We start from the raw sequence: 27662 nt of genomic DNA, 5'->3' as shown, positions 1-27662 counted from the left end.
CATAATATTCAAACTAATGTTATAAAATTATCAAGACTTATTTAAGGTAAGCTAAGATAATTTTATTTACTGAACTATAAAATATTTTCTACTTGCTACACTCTCTAACATATAATAAATGATAGTATACTATATTATACTATTATATTAATAATTATAATATTTTTTACAACCCTATTTTCAAATCTTTTATTAAATACAAGTAATATAATATTAAATGTATTATTTATTATTAGATTATATACAATTATATAACTAGATTATACATTGATGTTATAATATTTTGTGACTATGAAAATTTAGTGTAGAGTTTACATTATTATTAAAAATATAAATAAATTTTTTGATTAAAAAAATAAAGATATCAAAATTTTAAAATATATTAATATCTAAATCAAAATATTTAAATATAAGATATAATTTACAATATTTACTGTTTAGCACATTCTAAAAATAAAAGAAAAATATTTCAAATATATTGACTAAAATTACACACACACACACACACACACACACACACACACACACACACACACACACACACACAAAGTTAACTATAATAATATTTTATTTGTTCTTAGTTTAAAAAAATATAAAGTTTCATATAAGTACATATATTTGATAAAGAGTTTAAATATTTACAAAAAAATACACTTAACATAGACAAGTGGTAAATAATTCAACTATTTCTATAATAAACAATTTAATAATCTATATACAAACAATGAAAATTGAATAAAATAATATGTATGCAAAGATTATTAAATGAAGATTAATTATGCAATAAATCTCATAAAAAATATTAAACAAGATATATGATATTATAAAGTAAGATTTTAAATCTTAAAAAGGATATGCAATCTCATTTAATTTAAATTAATTACACAAGATGAGCACTTTAAGAATTTTGTTATGTCTAATAATTACACAAATTTCATAAACAATCTAAATTTAATTTTAATACTTATTTAATTGGTCAACAAAAAGTGAAGTAATTGCACAAACTCAAACTCTATAATCAAGCTAAATTTAATGTCAATAAGCCTACTAATTAATTGGCCAACAAAAAATAAGACAATTACAGAAACTCTACAACCAAAGCGAATTTAATGTCGAGCAACTCAAACACTTAAGAAGTGAGCACTTAGAGAAATCCACTATGTAATTGGCCAACAACACAACTCCATAGCTACCATCTAAATTTAAATCACATACACTAAAGATATAAAAATCTTAAAACTGATCAAATTATAGATAATATCTTCTCCTTATCAATCTTTAATTAAATTTGATAGGTTCTGGATTTATCAAAAAAGCTATATGATATTATAAAAAAAAATGTTAATAAATATATCATTTGTTCAAAGATATCACACAAACCTATAAAATTATAGAAATCCTAAACCATTGAATTTGCTAGCTAGAATTGCTTGCGTACGTTTTATTTTCCTAAAATCTTTTATACAAATACTTCAAAATATACAATATTATAATTTAAACAGAGAAAACTCTCATTGACTCAAAGATATCATCCAATTTCAAAAAATAAAAAAAATCTTAAAAATCAATCAAATTGATATCACTTACTTATCAATCTCAAAACCAATGAATTTGAGAGCTAGAATTACTCCTGTATGTCTTTTTTCCCAGAAATCTTTTAAACAAATACTTCAAAATATACAATATTATAATTTAAACAGATTAAAAAATTTCATTGGCTCAAAAATATCGTCCAATTTCAACAAGTAAAAGAAATCTTAAAAAAAGTTCAAATTAATATTACCTACTTATCAATTCTAAAATCATTGAAAACTTTTAAAAATTATTTATTTACAGCATATTTATCAATCTTCTACGATAAATCTGAACTACATACACAATCAAATCCCACATTCTATAATCAAATCCAAACTCCCACATTGTATAAACATGTAGTATGCAAAATCATAATATCTTTCATCCTAAAACCAATCTATATTTAGATTTTAATGTTGTGACTCGAGGTGATCCTTTGCGCACGAAGAGCCATCTATAAGTAGAGATGAGAAAGGAGAAAGAGTCGTAAGATTGTGAATTTATGCAAAGAAGAGATCATATATTTTAGCCGAAGAGAGGGAGGAAAGGGCATTGTAGAGCAGAGGAAGAGCGTATACCCCACCTCGATCAAGTCTTCCTCATCTCCTCATTCGCTACAAAGTGGCACATTCGGGCCCAATTTCCCCTCCAAATATATGCTTTACAATACAATTTATACGCTGCAAGAAAAAGGGGAAAATTCCTTCTTGTACTGAATTTGATAGCCCGAATTGTCCGTGCCCGCTCTATCCAGGTGTATGCTGTTTTCAATGCGATAAGCGCGCGGCCTGTTTGGCCAAATTGCCCGCTTGTAGTTGGCCCCGGGGGTTCGAGCTTTGCTCCTATGCATTTCTAGTCTAGTGAAGGATACATTTATGCTGTTATGCGGACGCTTCTCGTCTTTGCGACAGGTGTAATTTAATCGACGCTACTTATGGTTCAACTACTGTAATCGGGCTTTTCGATCTGCGTGGGGAGATGCCATAAATGAAATTGTAGGTGGAAGCTGCAGGTCGCGCAGGAAGATTTGGGGCGCGCAAGGGTTTTGTATTTTGATCGTGCGGTTTCAAAATTTCACGAACTGCCCCATACCCATATAGCAAATTCAGGTACTATGGTTTTTGGTCTTTGTGGGTATTTGTTTTAGCTTGACAATTTGGGGGTTTTGGTTGGCGCGGGTACTTTTGATTAGTTCCCTACATATCGGGCACCGAATTTGAAAAACACAATAGAATTGAAATAGTGTTTTCCGGCGGCGTTCGTGGGTTTAAAAAAAATTATTTACTTAGATCAGCCGTTCAGTGGACATGAATTTTGATTTCTTCACTCGCTAATTTTTCATGGCCATGGTCTCATTTAGCTACGTTTCATTATGCCAGTGGAATTGCTCTTGCATAGTTTACGGTCTTACTCTAACTAACACCAGCTAGACTGCCCTGTACTTATGGGGTTGATATTAGACAATGGACATTCCCATCCCCTAACAACATTATCTAGATTGACCTGTACAACCGAGGTTAATCCTAGGTGAGAAACTATGCTTGCCCCTACTAATGTCAGCTAAATTGCACTATGTCAATGTGGTTGATATTGAAGAATGGATGTTTTCCCCTACTAATGTCATAGATTTCCTAAATAAATGGGGTTGATATTGCCGAATGAACATTGTCTTCCCTCCTAACATCAGCTAAATTACCCCATTCAACGAGATTGATGTTCTAGAATGAACCTTCTCTCTTCCCTATCAACATCGACAAAACTTCCCTATGTCTATGCAGTGATGTTTGACGATAGTCACCGACAAACATAATTTCCATTGCCCTTTGCCAATGGAGTTGATATTGCTCAATGAATGTGGTCCCGCCAATGTTAGCTTGATTGGCCTATGCTAATAGGTTGATGTCTGCAAGGGATTTTGTTCTTCCCTACTAATGAGTAATGTCAGCTAGGTTGCCCTTTGCAAATGTAGCTGTTATTAACTACAGTGCTTGTATGTCTGCGTAATCTATTACATAGCCCTCCTAAGATAAATAAACTGTGGTTATGATTGGGCATGGAATTAGAAAGATAAGATGTATCGATATTTGTTGTGTTTCAGGGATTGTTCTTAAGACTTACAGCTTGTGCAGTTAGGTTGTTCCTTGTACGTATATGGCTATTAAACAGTCTACTCTCGTAAGACCAGTTGTTGTATTGTTGGTAACTTGAGCTCATATATTACTTTTGAATTGATTAAGGTAATTATGCTACTGTGGATTAGAAATAACACTCTGTATTGATAGTTTTTTTTGGGTGTCATGCTTCACTGCATTGATAGTGCAATACTGTAGATTTACCTGTTTCTCACTGTCTTGATTATTGGATTTTTGCCATTTTTGCCTGTCATGCATTCTTACACTTGGAGAGACAAATATTTTGCATGCATGTCCGAAGTTCATACATTCATCTTGAAATAAATACAGCTGGCTTGCAACAGTACTTGGTCACAAACAATTTTCTTGTACTGAGGATCATCCACTCCAAGTGGGATTAAGCCTCATTTAATTGGATAGGCGTAAGCCATAATTAATTGTGCTGTGGACATTTTTCTAATGCCAACACTAAAAGATGCATTGCATGTCCATTCGAAATGATTTTGGGAGTTTGTGGTTGACTTTTTAGTTTTCTTCAGGTGACTTTTCCCTTGGCTGACAGATTCGGTCTCATCCTTTGGCAGAAGAATTTGGCAATTTAGCGAGCAATCTGTGGAGAAGAGGCAGTTCTTCAATTTTCAAAGAATTATCCGAGGTTTTTAATATGGGTGGATGCTATTTTGCATCTGAGCATGGTTCATTTCTTCATGGGTTTCACTGGATTCAGATTGTTAAAGATGAGTAATATATTTGCATTGCATTACCTGATGGGCACACAAGCTCAACAATGATTTGAAGATGAAAGCACACATGTTAAAACTGGTTGGATTGCCTTTTGGGTCTTATATTGTGTATCTTGCAGAAGTTGCTATGTTGCAAATTCATATATGTCACAGAAATATAGATGGATAAGACTTCTTTTTGGTAGTCTGAAATAGCTGTTTAGATCTAGAATTGCAGAGCAATAGGATGCATGCCCAGGCTCAGATTGCTGGTCAGGTCTCAGGACAGGTAACTGGCCAAGTGGGAGGACAGTTGTCTGGTTTGGCACAACAGAATGGGAACAGTTTAGCTTCTCAGGTATCAAATCATGGGAGTATACGAAGGTCGTGGCACACAGATGTGGATATTCCTGGAGTTCGGCGACATATTATAGAAAGGATGTAAGCAATCAAAGTCCCTCATACTTCAGACCAAGAACAGCACTTTCTTTTTTAGTTGTGTGTTTCTCCTGTATGATAGATAATACTATTTTGAATATACTCTGTTATTAATTGTAGTGTGAACTAATAAGGGGATACAATCATTTTAAATATAATCAATGGATCACACTTGATGTACAGTCTTCTTATTTACTTTCCTTCTCATCACTGGTTGCAACATTAAGAATGCTTAACTTGATTTCATTTATTTAAGATGAATTTAAATATCATTTTTCTTCCAAGAATGAAGTTTACTTTCCTAAGAGCTATTAGATTTCCACAATGCATTAGTGATATTAGCTTGTTTTCTGGGTTCAATTGTGTAAGAATTTTATCATCATCGCTTCGGATCACACTATGTGATCCGTCATCATTTATAATATAATTTACTGTCCTAATTTGAAGTACACTGCTTTGAAGTATTTTAACTAATGAAGTAGTTGCAATATTATTGAAAAATGATAAAATCACATGACTGTCCTGTCACTATGACATCAAATGGGATCAGAGCATTTTTTTCTATGGCGTGCATGGTACTACACTGATAGTTTGTTCCAGTTCTCTCCCAGTTTTCTCAACTTCACCCCTTCTTATCTTCAATGTCGTCTGTAGATTATCACACTCAATCCCAATTTAATGGTGAACCCAGGGCCAAATCTGTACCCCTTTCCAGACACAAATCCATGAATTTAAGAGCTATTCATTACCTTGTTATGGGTTCTATTTGCAGTCTGTCTGTAGAGTCATCTGTTTGCCATCATTATTATTTGATCTCATTTTTACATTGGTCAGGATTTAATTATTTATCCCCCGTTTCTTCTTTCTTTTCTTTGTATGTTAGAATATATGTTTGCTACCAATCTCAAGCAAATGCCTTTTGATATCCTTACTAAATCATATTATGTTCTGTTAATTTGTTTTATTCATATCTGGACTTTTTTGCTTTCAGTTGTATTTGATTCTTCTACCTTGTTGATGCTTTCTATTAAGTCTCATGAAGTTTTCTATCTTCCCAGGAAGACTTAGTTTTTTATAATCTTCTTGGTTAAAGATATTTCATCATTTCTCCACATAGTATTTTCTTTTGCACGTTGTTGTTCTTTGGTGGTCTTTTAAGTTCTATTGATTATCTTTTATAGTTCCTCCTTTCCAGTTTATACTTGTAACAACACATTATTTTTCTTGCATTGTTTTGTTTTGAATTGTTGAATAGTTCATTCATATTTTGCTTATAAAGAGTTCATTTTATTTCTATTATTTTGATTTTTGATTCTATATTTGTGATCTATTTTGAGAAACTCTTATTTTCCAGAGGTGTGACAACACATTATTTTTCTTGCATTGTTTTGTTTTGAATTGTTGAATAGTTCATTCATATTTTGCTTATAAAGAGTTCATTTTATTTCTATTATTTTGATTTTTGATTCTATATTTGTGACCTATTTTGAGAAACTCTTATTTTCCAGAGGTTGCAATGACTCTGTAGATGATTTAATTTGACTGTTGATGTTTTACTGGGTATTTAAAATACTGATATTAAGTTTGTGTGCCATTTTGTTCCAATGTGTGAAGCATGAAAATATATATATATCATAATCTGTTAGGAGAGCCAATGAATTTTGTTATCTGATTCAAGTGATGGTATTGAACAAACTCTGGTTTAAGATTTCTACTTCATACATTAGTATAAGAACCTTCCTGAAAGTGAAATAATATATGTCCTTTTGAACTACCATTGGAAGGAATGAAGAAGTCCGAAAAAGGCAAAGGCATGCCCAAGGCTACAGTTTTCAATCTAGAAGATAGTCTTTTGATCATTAAAGGAAAGAATGATATGCCTTTAATATAACAGCTTCTTGTGTTTATGTTAATATTTTCTTTGCTTTCTTAGATGATAATCAAATTTATCTTGATTTATAGAAAACTATTAACATCAAGATATAGTTGTAAAGTGCAGCTGCTTCTGCAAAACTTCGGTGGTTTTTAAGAGTCCAAATGAAGTGATGAGATTCTTGAATTATGCTTATCATGAAATTATTGTGCTTTGGTTTAATTCATTCGGTAAAGAATATCATGATTCATACTCTAGGTAATTGCAAATAGTTCTTTAAATTGTTTTGGGGTTTCTGTTTAATTTTCCTCGTCTCTGGTTTTCTCAGTTTGCAAGTTTTTCAGCGGCATACAATTTCTGCAGAGTGGCAACAACGATTGCCCGAATTTGTGAAGCGCCTAGAGGAAGGCCTATTCAAGGATGCTACTTCAAAGGTATTTATGTACATAAATTAGTTGTAATCTATTTTTCAAATCCTTCACCTAATGGTTTGCTCAGGATTCAAATTGGGTTTACCAATCCTGTAGCAATTTAGTTTATTATTTTGTGAATGTTGTTTCTGTAGTGAAAGTAAGATTGAGTACCCGATCATTTTGATATGTACCCATAATTAGTAGTTCAAATTTTATATTTCTTATTTGCAAAAGCAGTTTTGTTGTATTTGAACTAAAATTTCTGATCTTGAGCTGAAGTTTGTCGCACATTGCTTTTGATAAATTACTTGAGTTGAGGGTAATCTTTCCTTTTCTGTGTCAGGAAGAATACATGGATTCAAATAGCTTAGAACGGCGCTTACAGATTATGGTGAAGCGGTTTCAACCACCAAGCAGTCGTAATCAGAATCGTAGTCATCACAATCTTTCTTCGGTGGGAACAATGATACCAACTCCAGGGTTACAACAAAATGGAAATGTAAGCTCAATGATTCCTACACCAGGTAATGATATTTCGACAGTTAATGGTCCTGGCAGTGCTAATGTGGTCCCCAACACCATGGGAAACATGCTTCAAAATAGCAATGATAGTACTAGCATAATGCATGCTAACTCATTATTGGCAAATGATGGCTGCACAAATAAAATGGTGCCAACTCCTGGCCTTAATGGGAACATTTATTCACACAGTGGTGACAATATCTCTTCTTTGCCAGGACAGTTGAATAATACATTTCATACCCAGCAAGGAATAAGTAACATATCCACAGGCATGGGAAACCACATGATGCCTACAATGGGCGTGCCAAGAGTTGGAAGCCAGATGATTCCAACTCCTGGATTAAGTACACCACAATCTGTGCCGATTAATTGTTCATCTTCTGGTGGATTAGGTCACTCTAATGTTGACCTTCTAACCGCTGCTCAACAGCAACAACAATATAGTGGAGGGCAAAACAGTCGAATGTATCATAACATGAATGGTCAAGTAGGTGGTACAATGGGAATTAACATGCAGTCAAAAAATTCATCTTACAGCTTGTTAAATGGAAGTATGAGTAATGGGATGCAGCTGATGAATGGCAATCAACATATGATAAATGGTACCAATTCACTTTCTAATACTGGAAGCTTTGCAAATGCTGCTAGGTTTGGACACGTTCAAATGCCTTCACAACAGCATATAAATCAGCAACGGCAGCGACATTTAATGCAACGTAAGTTTATCTCGTTTTCAATCTAATGATTTTTTCTGCTTCTTGTTTCTATATTATTTTTTGACTTCCAAAACTAACCTAACATAAATATATTTTATTGTGATTCTGAATTTTAAGAGTTGATATATGTGTGTTTTACAAGCAGCACTGTCTCATTCAATTACTCCCCTGGCAAGTGATAGCTATGCAATGAATGCAGCTGATCTGGCTGGTTCTGGAAACATGTACAATGCTGCAACATCAGGTGGACTTGCAGCTGGAACAAACTTGAATCCAAATTCCGTAGGGTTACATTCAAAAATGATCCCTGTCCCTGGTTTATCGTCTCAGCAACCAAACCTGCATGTTCATCAGCAGGTTCAACAGAATAAGTCCCAGTCTCTTGAAAACTCACATCAAATCCATTTTCAATCGCAAAGAGGTCCATTATTTCAGCAATACCAGCAGCAGCTGCAACAGCCATACCAGCAGAATGTGCAACATCAATTTCAGCAGTATCAACAGCAACATCATCAAAATGAACAAAATCAAAATCAACAACAATCTCTTTTAAAAAATGAAGAGGTACAGTCTATACAGCCAATTCCAAAATTGCCCATGCAAAAAAATTCTGGGATTGGTATGGAGCCCCAAGGTGAAACATTGCAGCATTTTACTCCACAAGCCACAAATGAAAATTTTCAGCCACAAGTCACAGGTCCACTGGCTCAGCAATCTCAGTCAAGAGGACTGCAAATGCCCCAAGATCCTTCTAATCTTGGGCTGTTGTGTCCGCCACTCTCTCAGAATCAACACCAGCAGCAGGTACTGTCTCCTCAGACCCAGGAACAACAACAAACCCAGTCACAGAATGATTCAAATAGCTCTCCTTCATTGCTTCAGACTGAGGCTGTCTTCCAAAACTTGCAAGAGCCACAGTCTCAGGAGAAACTTCACCTTGCAGATCAGATTACAGGTTCTACAGAGCAGGGTCCATATTTAGCTAACCAGCAACATCTGCCCCAAGAAGTTGAGCAAAGTATAAGTAATCATGATGAATCTGAAAACAATCAGCTGCCACAACAATTGTCAATTCAAAGTAGAGCTGAAGCACCATCTGGAGCTATGGGGATGCCTGGACAACCTAATAATATTGCTATGGCACGCCAACAGCAATATATCAAACAACAACGTTGGTTGCTATTTTTGCGTCATGCTAGTAAATGTTCAGCTCCTGAAGGACAATGCCAAACAGCACATTGTGCGACAGCACAGAAGTTATGGGCACATATTACAAAGTGCAATGAATCTAATTGTTCCTATTCTCGTTGTCAAGCATCAAGGACTCTTCTACGGCATCATCAGCAATGCCGTGATATAAAGTGTCCTGTTTGTGGTCCTGTTCGACAAATCATACTACAACGTGCAGGACATGGTCAAGGGCAATCATCAAGTCAGGGGGAGACGGGCTCTACAAATGGTGTTAGAAAATTACTGAATTGTAATAAAACAGTAGAGACTAATGCAACTTTGCCATCAAAGCCTTGGAATGCTGTGCAAGAAGCAGTGCAAATTCAGCAGCCTCCACTCAAGAAAGCAAAGACTGAACCTTCCTCACCAAACTGTGGATTGCCACAAGTTGGTATCTCACAAGGATCATCTCCAAGCTTAAGCAAAAAGCAGTTGGCCTCCCTTGTGCAGCCTCAAGTTCTCCAGCAAACTGGGCAGTGTGCAGCAGTAACAAAATCTGAGACACTCAAAACTGCAAAAGTGGAGTCTATGTCTGAAAAAATGGAACCAGATGTGAGTTTCAACTTATTCATTTCCCAGAAATCTGCAGATTTAAAGAATGATGCAACAGCTGAACATGGGCAAGCAATAAAACCTGATCCTTCTGTAACATCTATGAGCAATACTCCTGTGCCAGTTAAGCAAGAACCTGTATTAGCTAAGAAAGAAGCTGGGCAGATGAAACCTGAATCTGGACAAGTTAAACAGGAAGTTGCCACATCAGTACTTTCTGATAATTCAGCTGCATCAAAGTTAGGAAAATCAAAAATGAAGGGTGTGTCTCTTACTGAATTGTTCACACCAGAGCAGATCAGGGAACATATCACTGGGCTACGCCAGTGGGTTGGCCAGGTTAGTTTTACTTGATGTTCATGGTACACTTCACTTTTGTGTTTTATAATCAATTAAAACTAGGTATGGAGCAAACTTAGCTATATGCAATGAAGATGTGGTATAGAACTAGAGATCCAGGAAAGACTTAACAAGAAGAGATCTAAAATCAATTTTTGATTCATGTGTAGTACTGGTTTTCCATTGGGTAAAAGCTCCAGAGCTTTTTGTCATTACATAAGGGCATATTATGTTTGCTAATTGAATGCCATATTGATTTCCTCCATGTTAGAGCAAAGCAAAGGCTGAGAAAAACCAGGCAATGGAAAATCAAATGAGTGAGAATTCATGTCAGTTGTGTGCAGTGGAAAGGCTTACATTTGAGCCTCCACCTATTTACTGCACACCTTGTGGAGCCCGCATCAAAAGAAATGCAGCATTTTACACCATGGGCAGCGGTGACACAAGGCATTACTTTTGCATACCTTGTTATAATGAGGTCAGAGGAGATACTATTGAGGTAGATGGATCAACTCTTCTCAAGTCAAGGTTAGAGAAGAAGAAGAATGATGAAGAAGTTGAAGAGGCGGTAAGAATATGAATGCCTTTAGTAGAAAGCATAAAATTGCAGTTTGTATTGGATATAGTTCTCTATACTGACTGTTTGTTGGTTCCATCGTGCAGTGGGTGCAGTGTGATAAATGTGAGGGGTGGCAACATCAAATATGTGCTCTTTTCAATGGTAGAAGGAATGAAGGTGGGCAAGCTGAGTATACCTGTCCAAATTGTTATGTTGTTGAGGTGGAAAGAGGTGAGCGGAAACCCTTGCCTCAAAGTGCTGTCCTTGGTGCAAAAGATTTACCTAGGACGATTTTGAGTGACCACATTGAGCAGAGGCTATTTCAGCGACTTAAGCAGGAAAGGCAGGAAAGAGCAAGAGCACTTGGAAAGAGCTATGAAGAGGTATATATATGCTTTTTGATCAGTGCTGAAGATTGAATTGAAATAATTTTGTCTTTGATTTTTAAAAGGAAAGTGCATGTGTCACTTTTCATTTTCAAAATTACTAAGAAGCAGCAGGAGTGGTATTTTTCTTGACAGAAAGGATTATTTTTTTTTTGGGATTTTGATGACAGATTAATTAAATACACTCTTGAGAGCTAGCAAGCAACTATATTGTATTATATGGATGGAAGTGAATTTATTAATCTTACAATATGATATATTTTGATAGCTTCAGTTATTGATGATGTGTGACAATGCCATTATGTTTTTTTAATATTCAAGTCATATTGGTAAAAAGAGGTTTAACAACTAGTGCTTTGCAAACCTGAAAAGATGAAGGTGAAATTAAGATCAATGATGTATGAGAATGCTGACATGTAAAAGAGTTGAAAGACCAATGTAAATTGTAGAATCTTTTTAATCTTGTATATAAAAAAGTTTTATTTCTGGAATTTTAAAAATCTTGTAGCAAAAAAGATTCTTGAGAAAAGCCATTGTAATGCAACTCTGGAGATATTAAAATATTGTAGAAGAAAAATGCTGAAATTGATATATGAAGGTGAAATTAAGATCAATGATATATTTTGATAGCTTCATTTATTGATGATGTGAGACAATGCGATTATGTTTTTTTTTAATATTCAAGTCATATTGGTAAAAAAGAGGCTTAACATTTAGTGCTTTGCAAACCTGAAAACATGAAGGTGACATGGAAAAGAGTTTTTATAAAAGAGTCAAAGACCAATGTAAATTGTAGGATGTTTTCAATCTTGTATGTAAAAAGTTTTAATTCTGGAATTTTTAAAATCTTGTAGCAATAAAGATACTTGAGAAAAGCCAATTATAATGCAACTCTGGAGATCTTAAAATATTGTAGAAGAAAATGCTAAGTATTGTTCACTGCGAATCTATTAGCCTACAAGCATTATGTTCTTTCAAGTGGAGTTTGAATTTGCAGAAGAATCTGATTCTTTTGAAGGTGGTTATCAAGTTTCATTCCAAGTTGTTGTCAACTGTTCATGTATATTTGTAGCACCATGCATACACATACACATAAATGTGCATGCACATGCAACCCACGGGTGCATATGCAATAGAGCCCTTTCCCTACCTATACTCTTGTGTGCATAAGCGTGTCTGTGTATGGGGGTCATGTGCGCACCTTGCCAATTCACCTACTCTGATAAGTGTATAGAGAATGAGTGTGGGGCTTTTAAGTGGGATTGTGAAGTCCTACAGTAGAAAAATAATTGTTTTAATTTTACTTTAGAATGGAAAAGTAATTTATATTTCACAGGTGGGAACATTTATGTTTCAGAATTTGTAGATCTCTCCTGTAGGTTCTGTAGTTCAATTTTGGGACATGCATGGCTGGAAGGGTTTGTTAAAAACATTTGTATATGATTGACAGGTTCCTGGGGCGGACTCTCTTGTTGTGAGGGTTGTCTCATCTGTTGACAAGAAATTGGAAGTGAAGCAGCGCTTCCTGGAGATTTTTCAAGAGGAAGATTATCCAATTGAATTTCCTTACAAGTCAAAGGTTTAAATATGTTCTGTTTGTGCATCCAGTTTCTCTTGTTTCATTATCCAGAAATCTGAACTAATAACTATCATGAAACAAATGCAAGAGTTTGGTTGTCTTCCCATAATAAGCTTTCTAATGGTTTTATCTTGTTTGTACTTGCAGGTGGTATTGTTGTTTCAGAAAATCGAAGGAGTGGAGGTTTGCCTTTTTGGAATGTATGTTCAGGAGTTTGGATCAGAGTGTGCTCATCCAAATCAGCGTCGTGTTTACCTTTCTTATTTAGATTCTGTCAAGTACTTCAGGCCTGAAGTGAAAACTGTTAGTGGAGAGGCTCTTCGCACGTTTGTTTACCATGAAATCTTGGTAATATAATTTTCAGCTTAAGATAATATGAAATAGATTGATTTATTTCTTTGTCTTGGTCTAAATGATCTTCAAATAAATGGTTTACCTAGAAAGAGATTATCAAACCTTCCTAGGGACTATATTGCGGGGAGGGGATATCTGATTGAGAGGAAGAGGGAAGGATTTTGGAACAGTTTGTTCATCTCTTTGTGCTCTTTACTTGCCACATGATTTCTTTTTCTTACATACCATGTCTTTTTAACAGATTGCATACCTGGACTATTGCAAGAGACGAGGATTGACTAGTTGTTATATATGGGCCTGTCCTCCATTGAAGGGAGAAGATTATATTCTTTATTGCCACCCTGAGATACAGAAGACACCAAAATCTGACAAACTCCGAGAATGGTTGGTAGTTTCTTATCAGACTAAACTTTAAAGGGAAAATTCAACAATAATGCTAAAGTGAATTGCTTTCTGGATAGATTTTAACTGTGACAATTTTACTGTGGCAGGTATCTTACAATGTTGCGTAAAGCCATGAAAGAAGAGATTGTTGTGGAACTTACCAATCTATATGATCACTTTTTTGTGTCTTCCGGAGAATGCAAATCTAAGGTCACAGCTGCTCGCTTGCCATACTTTGATGGTGACTATTGGCCGGGTGCTGCTGAGGATATGATAATGCAACTTCAACAAGCAGAAGAAAATGGTCGCAAACATCAAAAGAAAGGAAAGACGAAAAAAACTGCCACCAAAAGAGCATCAAAAGCTGCTGCACTAGCTGAGCTTGCAAACAATGCCTCAAAGGATGCTTTACTAATGCAGAAGGTATATTTCCTTTTTTTTTGTGTTTGTGTTTTAATCATTTTATTCATAGTCAATGTAGTTTGTCATCTTTAATATTTAAATTTTTTTTTAACTCATTCTGTAGTATTGAGTCTTCTTTTCACTAGAAACCTTATGGTGCTGTCTGCAGCTTGGGGAATCCATTTTTCCAATGAAAGAAGACTTCATCATGGTTCACATGCAATATGCATGCTCTCATTGTTGTCACTTCATTGTCTCTGGCAAACGCTGGTTTTGCAAGCAATGCAAAATTTTTAATCTTTGTGACAAGTAAGTTAAGAATCTCATTACTGTACATCATGGTAAAATTTTCTCAATTTAAAAATATTAAGAATTGCATATGCATGCCAATAAATTCATTGTTTTGATACATAATATGTAGACTGTTAACAGCAAGTATAGAATTTCATAGTCACCAAATACATTTTTGAATTGATAATCTAGAATTGATACTGCTTGATTGGCAAACTTGGCTAGAACTTGCAATTTTGGTTTTGTTTAAAAACTTTCCAGATGCATGCACACCAAGTCTGGCGTGGCAAGACTCAGCCAAGACTTGGGAGAATCACTGAAGTTTCTTTGGGCAGATCCCGTGATAAGACCAGTATTTTGCATTTTTCTTTGTTATTTTTTTCATCTTCATCCATTAGTATCTCAATGGCATAAATTGATTCTTGAGTGATTGGAAGAATTCAATGCACACCAAGTCTGGCATGGCAAGACTCATCTAAAACTTGGGAGAATCACTGAAGTTTCTTTGGGCAGATCCTTTGATAAGAACAGTATTTTGCATTTTTCTTTGTCATTTTTTTCATCTTCATCCATTAGTATTTCAATGGCGTAAATTGATTCTTGAGTGATTGGAAGAATTCAATGATGATTGGACTATACCTTAAAAATAATAAAATTATGAAAAGTGGTACATGCCTTGAAGAATGACCTGGTGGCCTTTAACCTGATGGTGGCTGCTGCCTCTGGACCTCCGCTCTAGCTTAAAAAAAAGATAAAAAAATGTTTTGGTTTACCATGGAAGGAAAAGCAGTTTTTTTCCCTTATTTGGATATTAGTGAAAATAGCTTTTTTACCCCTATGTTTATGATTTTTTCTGCAGTTTTCCAGTCTCTTGATTAAGTCCCAAGTAATTGAATTTCACTTATGAGTTATACTTTTGGTTTGCTGAGTCAATTCTGATACGTAATAATGCTACTGTAATCATAATATACATGTCTGTAAATAGTTTTTCATAATTCTCATGCTTAAATAAAATAATGTGGTTTTTTAATTTGCTGAGTACGGAGTACAAGTCAAAATTTTGGGCTGCTGAGTTTTTGAACTATGTATGATAGATTTATTCCAGGTAAAGACAATTCCTTTTTATTTTAAATTTTAATTCACCCTGTTTTGCAATGCAAGACTATAGTTTTTGTTATGTGCTATTTGTCTTCCTCTAAGTTGAAAGCCTTGTCTGGAATGTTTAAAAAGGATGTTTGTTGTGGTCAATTTTTATATTATTAGATTGGCTTTCAGCTGATGTTTGAGATTTACATTTGTACAAATGATGTATTGCTAGTATACAATGTCACTCTTGTCAACAAGACTTCTTGTGTATCAAAAAAATCTCAACTTATTTGCAAAGCTTTTCCTTAAATGTTCATAATTAAGTTGGTACATTTTATCTTTAAGATATTAATAGGAACTTCAATTTTAAAAATTGTTCTAGCTTGGTGACAAAAGCATAAGTTGTTTCCCACTATTGTATTATGCTTACCAACTATGTCCTTAGATACTGTGAAGTAGCAGCTAAATCCTTGACAAATTTACAGTCAACATTAACTAAGATCAAATTTTGCTGCGGGGCTAGGTCCTTCAGATTAGAATTTAGTACTTATCCTTTTCTTTTATACTCTTAACACCACATAGTACTTTCTAGTTTACCATTATAGTGATAAAGCTTGGGTCATTTTTTTTCGTGTTATTCTCAATTGTTCAACCCTCTTATGTTGATAGAGTCCCACATCATTATTATGGTTTCTGAATCTGTTTTTATTCAGATTCTTTCCTATTTTGATTGCATGTGAAGAGTCTTTTCTTCTAGTTTTGAATTTTGACAATGAAATAAAACCTAATTTTTTGAGATCCTCATTGTATTCTCTCCCTAAGTGGGTGAGAAATTTGTTTCCCTAACCATGAGATTTTGATTTTAATATTTTGTATCCTGCTCCTGTTTGAGGAACCTTAACATGATAGTCGCTGTTTTCCTCAAATAATAAGCAGCTCGATCAGAGTTCAGCCTTAATAGTTGATCTCCTCTTTAACAAGATTCCAGTCCACATGCCAGCAATCTTTGAAAATCACATTCATTTTAGCAGCTAGCTAAAGAGTCTTATGCCAAAGCATTTATTGTAGCAACATCATCATTTCATTCCATTGTGCTGGACGTCTTTGCCAGATTGAAGCCACATGTATAGGAAAAAATGGAACTGGACTGCCTCATCTCTTGAATGGTTTGCAGTATATGTGTGTTGAACATGTGAAGGCCCCTGTACAGTGAGTGAGATGGTATCAATCTTTGGCTTGAATAAGACACTGTACATGATTTTTCTGTCTGATTTAGATATGTCAGTGCTCAATCCCAATGTAGGTCCCTATTTTAGTCTTCCTCATTAATTGGGATCTGATGATATGACAGAAAACCAGTACTTTGTAGTTATTCTTAAACCGGCATTTTCATGTTTCCAGTACTCTGTAGTTATTCTTAAACCGGCACTTTCATGTTTCCAGTACTCTGTAGTTCTGTAGTTATCCTTAAACTGGCACTTTCATGTTTCCAGTACACCTCAGTGGTTTAGGCATCAGAAATCCAAATGGAGGAGCAACAAGATGCCCATTGGCTTTCCATGGAACTTTTATATATTTTCCTATAGCACAAAATAGGATAAAATTTAGTTGATTAATTAAGCAAACCTTTTTTGAAAGTGATGATTGGGTCTTCTTCAGACTCTAATAATCTCTCAAGAAACAGAAAGAGCACAATCACCTAAGTTTTATAGTTGTTATCAGATGCTTTGCAAGATTGAGAACATTGCTTCCAATTTGGAGATACTTCCTTCTCACGTTTTATAGTCCATATAATAATGGAAACTGCAAAATACTAAATATAATACACACACATTTACACAATCTTAATATCCATTCTCATGTTTTGTAGAGTCCAGTAAAATTAGTTCTAATGGTCTATGGTCAAAAGTGACTATCGTAATTTTACTAAGAATTAGAGTGTTACAGAAATGAAGATGAAAACAGGTAGTCCATTTTGAAAGAGAGAAGATGAAAACAGGTAGTCAAAAGTGACTATCATAATTTTACTAAGAATTAGAGTGTTACAGAAATGAAGATGAAAACAGGTAGTCCATTTTGAAAGAGAGAAGATATGAGTCTATTGGAATAATAAAATAAAAATACCAAACATCGTATTCAGGTATAGTCTATAGACAAATAAAATTACCTGTATAAATACAGTACAAAATTGAAATGCTTTATGAAACTTCTAGTAGTCGGGCATAGTATGTCGAGGTGCAATATATGAGGTGGTAGGAGATGTCACAAGATAAGATGATTCAAGAGGTCTCAAATAAGATCAAATCAGAAGTCTGTAGCCTCCATAAGAGTCTAGACACGTAGCTCTATTGCAGTGCTAGAGATAATACCCATGGAAATTTCTAAAATAAATATTCCCCATACACTCCATTGTATGGTAAAGGTTAACTGAGCAAATATTGTTGTCAGCCACTGAAGACCTTCTTGTAGAAACTAACTACTATAGAGAATTCTTTTGTGTCATTTCATGAGGTCAAGAAAATTGCAAATGCAAAATGTGGTTTATTAACACAACCTACTTCATCAAGTACATCTATTTTCAATTTTGATTTAAGAAGCCTGTAGCCTCCATAAGATTCTAGACACGTAGCTCCACTGCACTGTTAGAGATAATACACATGGAAATTTCCAAAATAAATATTCTCTGTACACTCCATTATATGGTAAAGGTTAACAAAGCTAATATTGTTGCCAGCCGCTGAAGAACTTGTAGGTTTCTATAGTGAATTCTTTTGTGTCATTTTAGAAGGTCAAGAAAATTGCAAATGCAAAATGTAGTTTATTAACACAGCCTACTACATGGAGTACTCCGTTTCTATTTTGATTAACTGTTATAATTTTTCTACTCTCCACAGTATCAGGATACTTGGTATAAATGTCAGTGTAAGAATTAATTATATGGGTTCAATCATTAATGGCAAGAAATTATCAATAGATGAAACAATATGAAAAATTGAGCAAAATACATAATTGATTTGTTGTTCCTAATACTGTTTTTTTTGACTTATGTGAAAATTGTCTTTTTGAACAAAATTCCTTACTTTTTCAATAAATGTGAGTTTCACTGAGTTATTTCTGGGTTCGACTGTTGTAACTACTTTACAATTTTAATGCATAAAAGTTTAAAACCATGATAAAGCACAAATATTTTCCTTTATGTTTTTTGCTATCATAGCAGTTTTGTCTCTCTATCATACGAGTCTAGGCTTTGGCAAAAAATTCTTATTATGCGAAAATTAGCGAAGTTCATGAGCATTTCTCTTCACACATTTTAATCATTTCAAGCAACTATTAGCATGAGATGATCTGGGGATGCATGGAACAGGAAAGTGCAAATATTTTATATGCTTGCATGTGCGCACACAGTACAAATGAAAATACGTGTGCACTCGACCCCACCTACATACACAACACAAATGAAAATTTGTGCTCTCTGCCCCACCTACACACACAAGCATGCATGCACCAATGCGATTGTGATACACACAACTACTTATAGTCCCATCCCCACTCCCACCACCATGCACTTTCAACCATCCACACCACCCAACATTACATGGATGCATACACAGTTCTAATTACTTTGAAAATTTGAAATTCTAATATCACCTCAAATCAAATTCTCAATTTCTATAATTTGCCGACAGAAGGGTTATGTGTCAGTTGTAATTTTCTTTGCAAATTTGAAACCTCCAAGAACTCCTTGGTTCAAACCCTGAGAGTCTGACTCTCAGATGCAAAGGTTGTGCAATTGATAGGGTGAGTAGTATGCATTTTGATAACCAGTCTCAAGCATTTGACGTTACCTGTAGGATATGCTGATATCTTCATTCTCTTTCTATTCCAAAGCATTACAAACTTTTAAACAGCTTCATGGATTACAAGTATATATTTACTTTTCCGTATGCATGCTGAATTGACTTTGCTTTTAAATTTTCTCTGTCCTCTGTCTATCACATATGAATTGGCATTTCTGTTTGTACAAGAATTGTTGACAATTTTATGAACATTATTAATCATTTTTTTTTTCTGTAGTTATTGATGATAGTAGTATTTTCTATTTTGTAGATGTTATGTGGCAGAGCAAAAACTTGATGAGAGGGAACGACATCCTATTAATGGCAAGGAAAAACATGCACTTTGTTCTGTATGTATTCGCCATCTCCTTCTGTATTATGTGGTTTTTGATAGTTGTGAAGAAAAAAATTGAAGTCCAAGGGATCTATATATTTAGCTTTTAGGGTTCAGGTTATGCATGGATTTTATCTATTTGATATTTTTACTTTATTCATATCTCTGTTTAACTCTTATGGCTTTATAGATGGCTCATATTCTTATCCTTTCTCCACAGGTTGAAGTGATAGATGTTCCTGCAGACACTAGGGATAAAGATGAGATCGTGGAAAGTGAATTCTTTGACACTCGCCAGGCTTTTCTAAGTCTTTGTCAAGGAAATCATTATCAGTATGATACATTGCGTCGTGCAAAGCATTCTTCAATGATGGTGCTTTACCATCTGCATAATCCAACTGCACCTGCTTTTGTAACTACATGCAACATTTGTCACCATGATATTGAGACGGGACAAGGATGGCGCTGTGAGACGTGCCCTGATTTTGATATTTGCAATGCCTGCTACCAAAAGGTTGGCACTGCAGATCATCCTCATAAGTTGACAACCCATCCTTCTACAGCTGACCGTGATGCACAGAATCAAGAAGCTCGTCAGCAACGTGTACTACAGGTATGTTTAGATTTTACAAGTATTTCTTGTATATGATGTATCTCTGTATCCCCTTCTCACATTTAAAGAGATGGAGAGATTATTTTTATATTGAGGGTGATCCAATTGAGTTTGTTCTGTACCTAATATGATTTACCAGTACAACATGATGTCCTGAAATTGTAAGTAGACATCATACCTCTTTTAGAATCAATTTCTACCTAGTGCTGCTGGCTTTTTTATGTTGATTGGTCTTTTTTCCCAGATTCGTTCTTTAATATGTTGATGATTATCTGCCTTGCTTTATTTGTGTACGATGAATTGTGCATTTTGTCAATTGATAACATTAAGATTATCATCTTTTTTGTTATCATTTAAACGAGCCAATCGGTGTATCTGCTCCCTCTTGGTTAACATTCCAATAAGTCTCCTTTGGTGACTTAAGAAATCTTGATATCATTCCTACCACAAAGCATCTATATTGGAATTGATTTTGCGAAGTAGACAGTGCCAACAAGTTAATATACTTCTTATTTTTGGTTGTCCATCCTTTCCTTTTCATTAATTTTGGTCAATTTCTGTGAGTACAGAAAACAAGGCTTGCAACTTTCCATATTAAACTTTTCAATAGATTGACTAACATGCTTCAAGTGTGCAATGAGCATCATAGTTTTTCTTCTGCCAGACTTACGTATCTGACACAGATTTGTCAATCCAGTGAGTAACACCCTAATGTAAAGAAACTGAATGTATATGAAAATAATTGAACCCAATAAAATGCATATTGTTTGCAGTAGAAGTGAGAACTTCATTAAAACTGACTGGAACTTACAAGAAGCTAGTAATTTGTGATAAGAGATATAAAGAACTCTTTTTTGGAGATTCAGATATCAAGGGTGATCCAATTGGGTTTGTTCTATACCTAATATGATTTACCAGTACAACACGATGTCCTGAAATCGTAAGTAGATACCATACCTCTTTTGGAATCAATTTCTACCTAGTGCTTCTGGCTTTTTTTAATGTTGATCGGTCTTTTTTCTTTTAGCAAATAACTCAACCTGTGTTCTAGATTCGTTCTTTAATATGTTGATGATTATCAGCCTTGCTTTAATGTATGATGAATTGTGCATTTTGTCAGTTGATAACATTAAGATTATCATTTTTTTTCGTTATTATTTAAACAAGCCAATCTGTTTATCTCCCTCTTTGTTACATTCCAGTAAGTCTCCTTTGGTGCCCTAAGAAATCTTGATATCATTCCTACCACAAAGCATCTATATTGGAATGGATTTTGTAAAGTAGATAGTGCCAACAAGTTAATATACTTTTAATTTTTGGTTGTCCATCCTTCCATTTTCGTTAATTTTGTCCAATTTCTGTGAGTATAGAAAACAAGGCTTGCAGCTTTCCATATTAAACTTCACAATAGATTGACTAACATGCTTCAAGTGTGCAATGAGCATTGTAGTTTTTCTTCTGCTAGACTTACGTATCTGACATAGATTTGTCAATCCAGTGAATAACACCCTAATGTAAAGAAACTGAATGTATTATGAAAATAAATGAACCCAATGAAATGCATATTGTTTGCAGTAGAAACTAGTAATTTGTGAGGAGAGATATAAAGAACTCCTTTTTGGAGATTCAGATATTTTCTGTGGATACTTTTTTTGCATGAAACAAAATTCCAAAATAAAGAAGGTGAAATGATTGTTTAGGAATCAGAAAAGCCATGTGAAATGTTTGTTCCATTGTGTTTTAGGAATGAGGGTGGCTGTCTGAGGGGCCATTTTGTGCGAAGGGCAGTGTGTGCGTGCATGTGTATGGCAAAACTGAAGTTTAGATTAGTGTCATATCAAGATTTAAATTTTGGCTTTTGTATAATGTATTAAAACAGCTGCCTAGTCCCTGCTTTATATGTTAGATCCAACAAGTAGGCCAAATAAACTTGCCCTTTATCTAGTGTTAAGACAAGTTAAAAACACAAGTTATACAACCAAGAGCTATTAAGTGGATAAACCATTGTATCATAATCCATTGGACCATCACTAAAATTGAACTCTGTAATGCACTATTGTTCAATGCAGTTTATGTTATCTAAGGCTTAAGCAATAACTTGGGAGATAACTAGTATAACTACCTACATTGCAGCAACCATGAAGTAGGTTCCTTTCACCATCTTAAAAATTTGGGGTTAAAGATGAGTGCAGAGCGTGGGTGTTAGCAAACTCAGAAATCTGAGAGTCTTAAGCAAACAAAGCTTTAGTATAATAAGAGCTTTTGTGTCCAACTGTGCACATTTTTTGTATTGATGTTTGTATTATATTAAATTATAGAAAAATCAATGATAAGACCTACTCAATGCTACATGAATCAAATGTGGCAAGGATCTGTCTCTCAACCAAGGTAAATAGCCCTCCCATGAGCATTTAATCTTGAAGAATAGAGTTTTGACAAACTTCTCAGTGTGAATAGAATGCTTACCCTTCAAGGATTACTTCCAATTTTGCGGTTTTATCAATAGTAAGATAAAACATAGAAACACAAACATGACATCTTGCTGCTCTTAATCTAGCATGTAACAATTATAGCCTATTACAAGCATAGTTTAAAATCATGGACATAGCAAAGATTTGGCATTGAAGTTTTTTGGCTCAGATTGAGGACTCCAGTAAAGACACTTAACAAACGAAAAATGCTCTCAAACTAGTGAAAATGCAAACAAAGCAAAACAATAAAAATGCTCTTTCTGGAGTTGCACAGTTTTAAATATGAGCATATTGAGACTAGATGAATTTTGGTAAGGCGTCACAAATCTGACCAATTTGTGCTCTGCAAGTCTGCAGGTTGCAGTCAAGACTTGTAGACTTGGTTAAGTCTGAAAAGAACAGAGTATCAGCTAGAAATTAAAAAAGTAATGATCAGCTTTTTACTATGTTACACAGGGACATGTCCCCAATTTTTGGTCCTCTAGGAAATGTCCAAGAAACATGTCCCCTGCTGTATCCCATCCCCTCCTCGAAACACTGGAATATATTACAAACCAACACTAGTAAATGTTTTTCTCAAGATGCACAGTCACAAACCAAGTGGGCTTTGACATTAACTAACCCTCCTTAAAATGCTGTGAAATATTTTAAAAACCAACACAAGTCAATGTTTTTCTCAAGATAGCAAAGTCACAAATCCAAGTGGGGTTTGACATTAACCAATGGTTCTATTCTGACACTAAGTTTGATTAATGTTTTGTGCATACATCAAAGTGTTGGAGTTGCAGGATATTTTTGTATCTCAGATGAGACATTTTCTGATTTCACCATGAATGTTGTCATTCGAAGTTATAAACAATAAAAAAAATAATATACTAAATTTTCAAAAAAAATCACACACACACACGAGTTGTATACATCCCCCTGCTGACCCCAATTTTTGGCTCTCTGGGAAATATCCCAGAAACGCATCCCCTGACGTTCCCTGATCCTTCCTTTAAATGATGTGGAACTTGGAAGAACAGCTGATGTTCTTGGACATATGCTGGCAGTGACAAGCAGTCATGATTTTCACGAACTGATGTTGCTTGTTACTGCTTGAAGCAGATGTTGGGTCCCGTAGCCATTGCCAGGCAGGTATACTAATTAACTAGTGGAGATGTGGAAGGGGGGATTCAATTAAGGTCAAGTGCAGGTTGGGAATGCTAATTGCTAAGATCTTGCTATTCTCCTTAGAGAGAGCGATTTTCTCTAAGCTTTTTTCAATGCACTCTCTGGATGGTCCAAGGACTGGATTGGCTCTCTTGCAGATTGGGTTTGGATAGGCACTCTTTTCTTACCTGGCGAAATAAGATCTTGGTGCTGTGGGCAAAGAAGATAAGGCAACTATGCTGGACTGTGGGTTTAAGGTGAAATAATAGGAGTTGATCTATAGTATACCCAGAATATGCTAGTCTCAAGTTAGTAATTTGCCTTTGAGGAACAAATTTCAGACATCCAATGGTATTGGATCTCTTGTATATTTTCTTTTCACTGGGGGTTGAGTGTTGTACCTTATGTAAGTTGCATTGTGTTATTAATTTTGTCTGTTAATATTCCGTACTTGAAAGATGTTTGCATTTGCAAGGACATCCTAAGGCATCCAGCTGCTGTGAGGTTGGCTTTATTGAATTTCTCTTTTACTTTAATCCAATGTTTGTATAGTATTTTAAGAACAGATCTCTAGTCTCCTGTCTATGGATCTAATTGTTGGAGGATGGTTTTAAAATAAACATGTCATGTTAAGGCAATTCTTATAAATTTGCATGTGTGGATTTTTTTATCAATGTTGAAGACCAACAGTTAAAATCTTGACAAGATAGTCTCTGTTTTGTGATACATGCAACTATTTTGTACTTTAAAAAAAAAGTATTCGATAGTGTCTATATTTGAAGAATGCACACTCTTCTGTAGATGCACATTTACGAGCTATGCCATGCAAACAATTAAAGCAGCTGTGTTTGCTGGTGATGTTAGTATCTAATGTGTGTTGTCTCTGGAAACAAGTTTCTAACTATTTGATGATTTTTGCTACAGCTACGAATAATGTTGGATCTTCTAGTACATGCTTCACAGTGCTGCTCTTCTCATTGTGTATATCCAAACTGTCGTCGAGTGAAAGGACTCTTCCGGCATGGGATGCAGTGTAGAACTCGTGCTTCAGGGGGTTGCCCTCTCTGCAAGAAAATGTGGTATCTTTTGCAATTACATGCTCGAGCTTGCAAGGAGTCAGAGTGCCGGGTTCCTCGTTGCAGGTACTCTATATATACCATCCTTTGCTACAAGTGGTTGTGTAGTAAACATAAATTTCGTTTCCTGCTGCTCTACCAAGACTACATTTGTATTCTTACTTGACAAATAATATATACTGATAATATATAGTAAAAAGGAAAAGCATCTGGTATAGAATATGAATTATAGTAATTTTGAGTTCAATCTGTTTCCCTGCATCATTTTATGCATGTTCACATCTGTAGGGATCTGAAAGAACATTTGCGAAGGTTGCAACAACAAATGGAATCACGCCGCCGAGCTGCAGTTATGGAAATGATGAGGCAGCGTGCAGCAGAGGTGGCTGCCAATTCCAGTTGATTAGATGTACAGTCCGCTTGAAGCTCGTATAGAAGCAGAACTCGCCACTCAAATATTCTAAGGATGGACAAGGCAAATTTTTTAGACATCTAGTGAATAATGTCACTGGTTTCTCACCAAATTTTGAAAGATCATGTATCTCAAAGTTGGAAAGATATCCCAGCCAATATTTCCTTCTGTTATCTCCAAATCGGTTAAGATTTTATGCTGTCCTTTATTTTTGGCATTCATGATTACAGACTCTAACCATAACATGTAGAATTATCCTAATGGTCTTTGCCCTAAACAGTTCGGCTAGAGCGACCCGTCAATTGTTTTGCAGCTAACAAAATGGATGGTGATAATTCTACAATAGGAGATGGAGAAAGGCATGCTCAAATTTTTTTTGGGATTTAAAGGATGATTTGTAGCACTTTTCTGACGTGTGATCTAAAAAGGCAGGGCCTCATCTTTCTTTGAAGAAATGATGATTTTGGACTTGTTTTCCAACCTTGTTAGTCGACTAGTATAGTTGAAATTTACACAGGAGATTTATTTTCCTGGAAAATGGGAATTCTTTGGAGCCTGGCCAAGTAAATAAGCTCTTGGCAAATGTGTAAAAGACTCTTCTTTTCTGTATTATTTTGAAGTACGTATAGTCCCTATGCGGGATTCAATCATTCCCCCAGCACTTGGAATATTCAATAAAAGACATCTAGAGTTGGGCTGATTCAGCAGAGGCAAAGTCTATTTTGCCCTTTGAAGAACACTTGATCTGGCCCATCTTGGTGTGACCAAATCTCAGAAGAGAATTTTTCTCAGTCCTCAAAACAGAGCAGACATGGGCTGAACAGGTAAGCAATTTTTTTCCTTGTGACGGTCTTTTTGACTGAAACTACCCATTGATGTCTAATTGACTTTGTATTTGTCATTTCAGTGAAAGGCACCAGTGGGCTGATTGCATTCTTTATTGGGTATTGGTGGATTAATCTTTTTGCACAGGACAAGCTGATCAAGCACGACAGTATTGTAATTGAGCTGGCATGTCTGGGTTTGAGTTGTACAGTATGGTGCGATGTTGTCATGATAATTAATTTCCAAATTTTGGAACTCAGAAATGTTATGGAATGCTTCAGTATTTCCATCAATATAAAAATATATGGCTTCTGTGAATACAACGAGTTTTGTGTCAATTGCAAAATTGCATGTCAAAGAGTATTTTTTACAGTTTATATCTTGTTGGGCATTTGGGATTTTAATTAATTTAAGAAAGTAATTCTTGTGGGGATGAGGCAAACCATATTTTTGATAAACACATGGATTGATAAGTTGCTAGTTGTTTTTTTCCTGTAAACAGTAAATAGTGATACATAGGTAGCATAAGCTGCAATATGAAAACAATTATCCTTAGTAGGGTGAAGACACAGAATTACAAACTGCAAGTGTCGTGATTTCTCTTGGTTAAGGTGCAGCAGCCTGGATTATGTGCTTGTTTATGATTGTTTCAATACAAGAATCTTTGGAACTATTTTTTGGCATCAATCAGAGCTGTTGAGATTATTTTGTAATGATTAAACTTGCGATATAAAGGTTGTGCAACAGAACTTCACTTCCAACGTCACCAATGATTGGTTTTCCGAGCCTCTTGTAATGTAAATATCTGACCTGGAAGATGGCTTTTAGAGTTCCGTCAACATGTCTGTTGCTAACTTTTAGTAGTATAGTGAATGAGGTCGACTAATGGGATGTCCTTGTATGCTTTGCTCGTTATGTTTTCGTGGCCAGTTTTGGCCTAATTATTTATGTGATAGTTGAAGAGTAGTTCAGCGAATTGGTTGTTTGTGTCAGTGTAGCTTATTATCCGTCATTCTTTAGGTCTCAAAGTAATCTCAAGGGTTTCTGTTCCTCGACGGGATTTTAGTTTTGCTAAGGTTTTAAACGGTTGATATTATGGAGGTTCCCTGAGTATAGTGATATAGCACAAATAAGGCTTAATGACATAAGCTGACCTCTCTTGACATGATGCATGACCCTTTTCAATCATTTCCCACTTATGTTCTTGTGTATGGTCAAGCATGATCGGCTTGGGGGGACAATGGACTGGACTACATTAAATACTAATATGTTGTAGTCCTGATTTACTGAGTCCTTAGAGGTTTTAGGGTTTAATCTTACAAGTAATCACACCTATAGGAGTGAGATGCATGCCAATGGGGATTGTATACAGGGTTTGATCTTTTACTTG

The 27662-nt window shown here is 35.1% G+C and overlaps 1 protein-coding gene across 2 annotated transcripts; it reads left to right on the top strand.

The window, feature by feature from the left end:
- The first annotated feature begins 2003 nt into the window (after positions 1-2003).
- Positions 2004-26595, top strand: LOC149575042 (histone acetyltransferase HAC1-like). 2 transcript variants are annotated; one of them, XM_089814904.1, is made up of 17 exons: positions 2004-2684; positions 4292-4870; positions 7069-7174; positions 7497-8391; positions 8537-10512; positions 10784-11080; positions 11176-11454; positions 12908-13036; positions 13184-13384; positions 13632-13774; positions 13882-14197; positions 14346-14485; positions 19661-19739; positions 19944-20336; positions 24884-25101; positions 25324-26271; positions 26355-26595. In XM_089814904.1, the coding sequence occupies exons 2-16, from the start codon at positions 4677-4679 to the stop codon at positions 25436-25438; spliced, it is 5481 nt and encodes a 1826-aa protein (XP_089671030.1). In that variant the 5' UTR covers positions 2004-2684; positions 4292-4676; the 3' UTR covers positions 25439-26271; positions 26355-26595. The 2 variants fall into 2 exon arrangements, with proteins under 2 accessions (XP_089671030.1, XP_089671031.1); XM_089814905.1 differs by having other exon boundaries at positions 2062-2684; positions 4247-4870.
- Positions 26596-27662: the final 1067 nt, after the last annotated feature.

The sequence above is a fragment of the Cupressus sempervirens genome, chromosome 2 (genome assembly GCF_028749045.1).
Source record: "Cupressus sempervirens isolate cs-2001-9-10 chromosome 2, ASM2874904v1, whole genome shotgun sequence".
In the NCBI taxonomy this organism is placed as follows: Eukaryota; Viridiplantae; Streptophyta; class Pinopsida; order Cupressales; family Cupressaceae; genus Cupressus; species Cupressus sempervirens.
The sequence above is the reverse complement of the archived record's forward strand: the minus strand, read 5'-3'. Positions and strand labels throughout refer to the sequence as shown.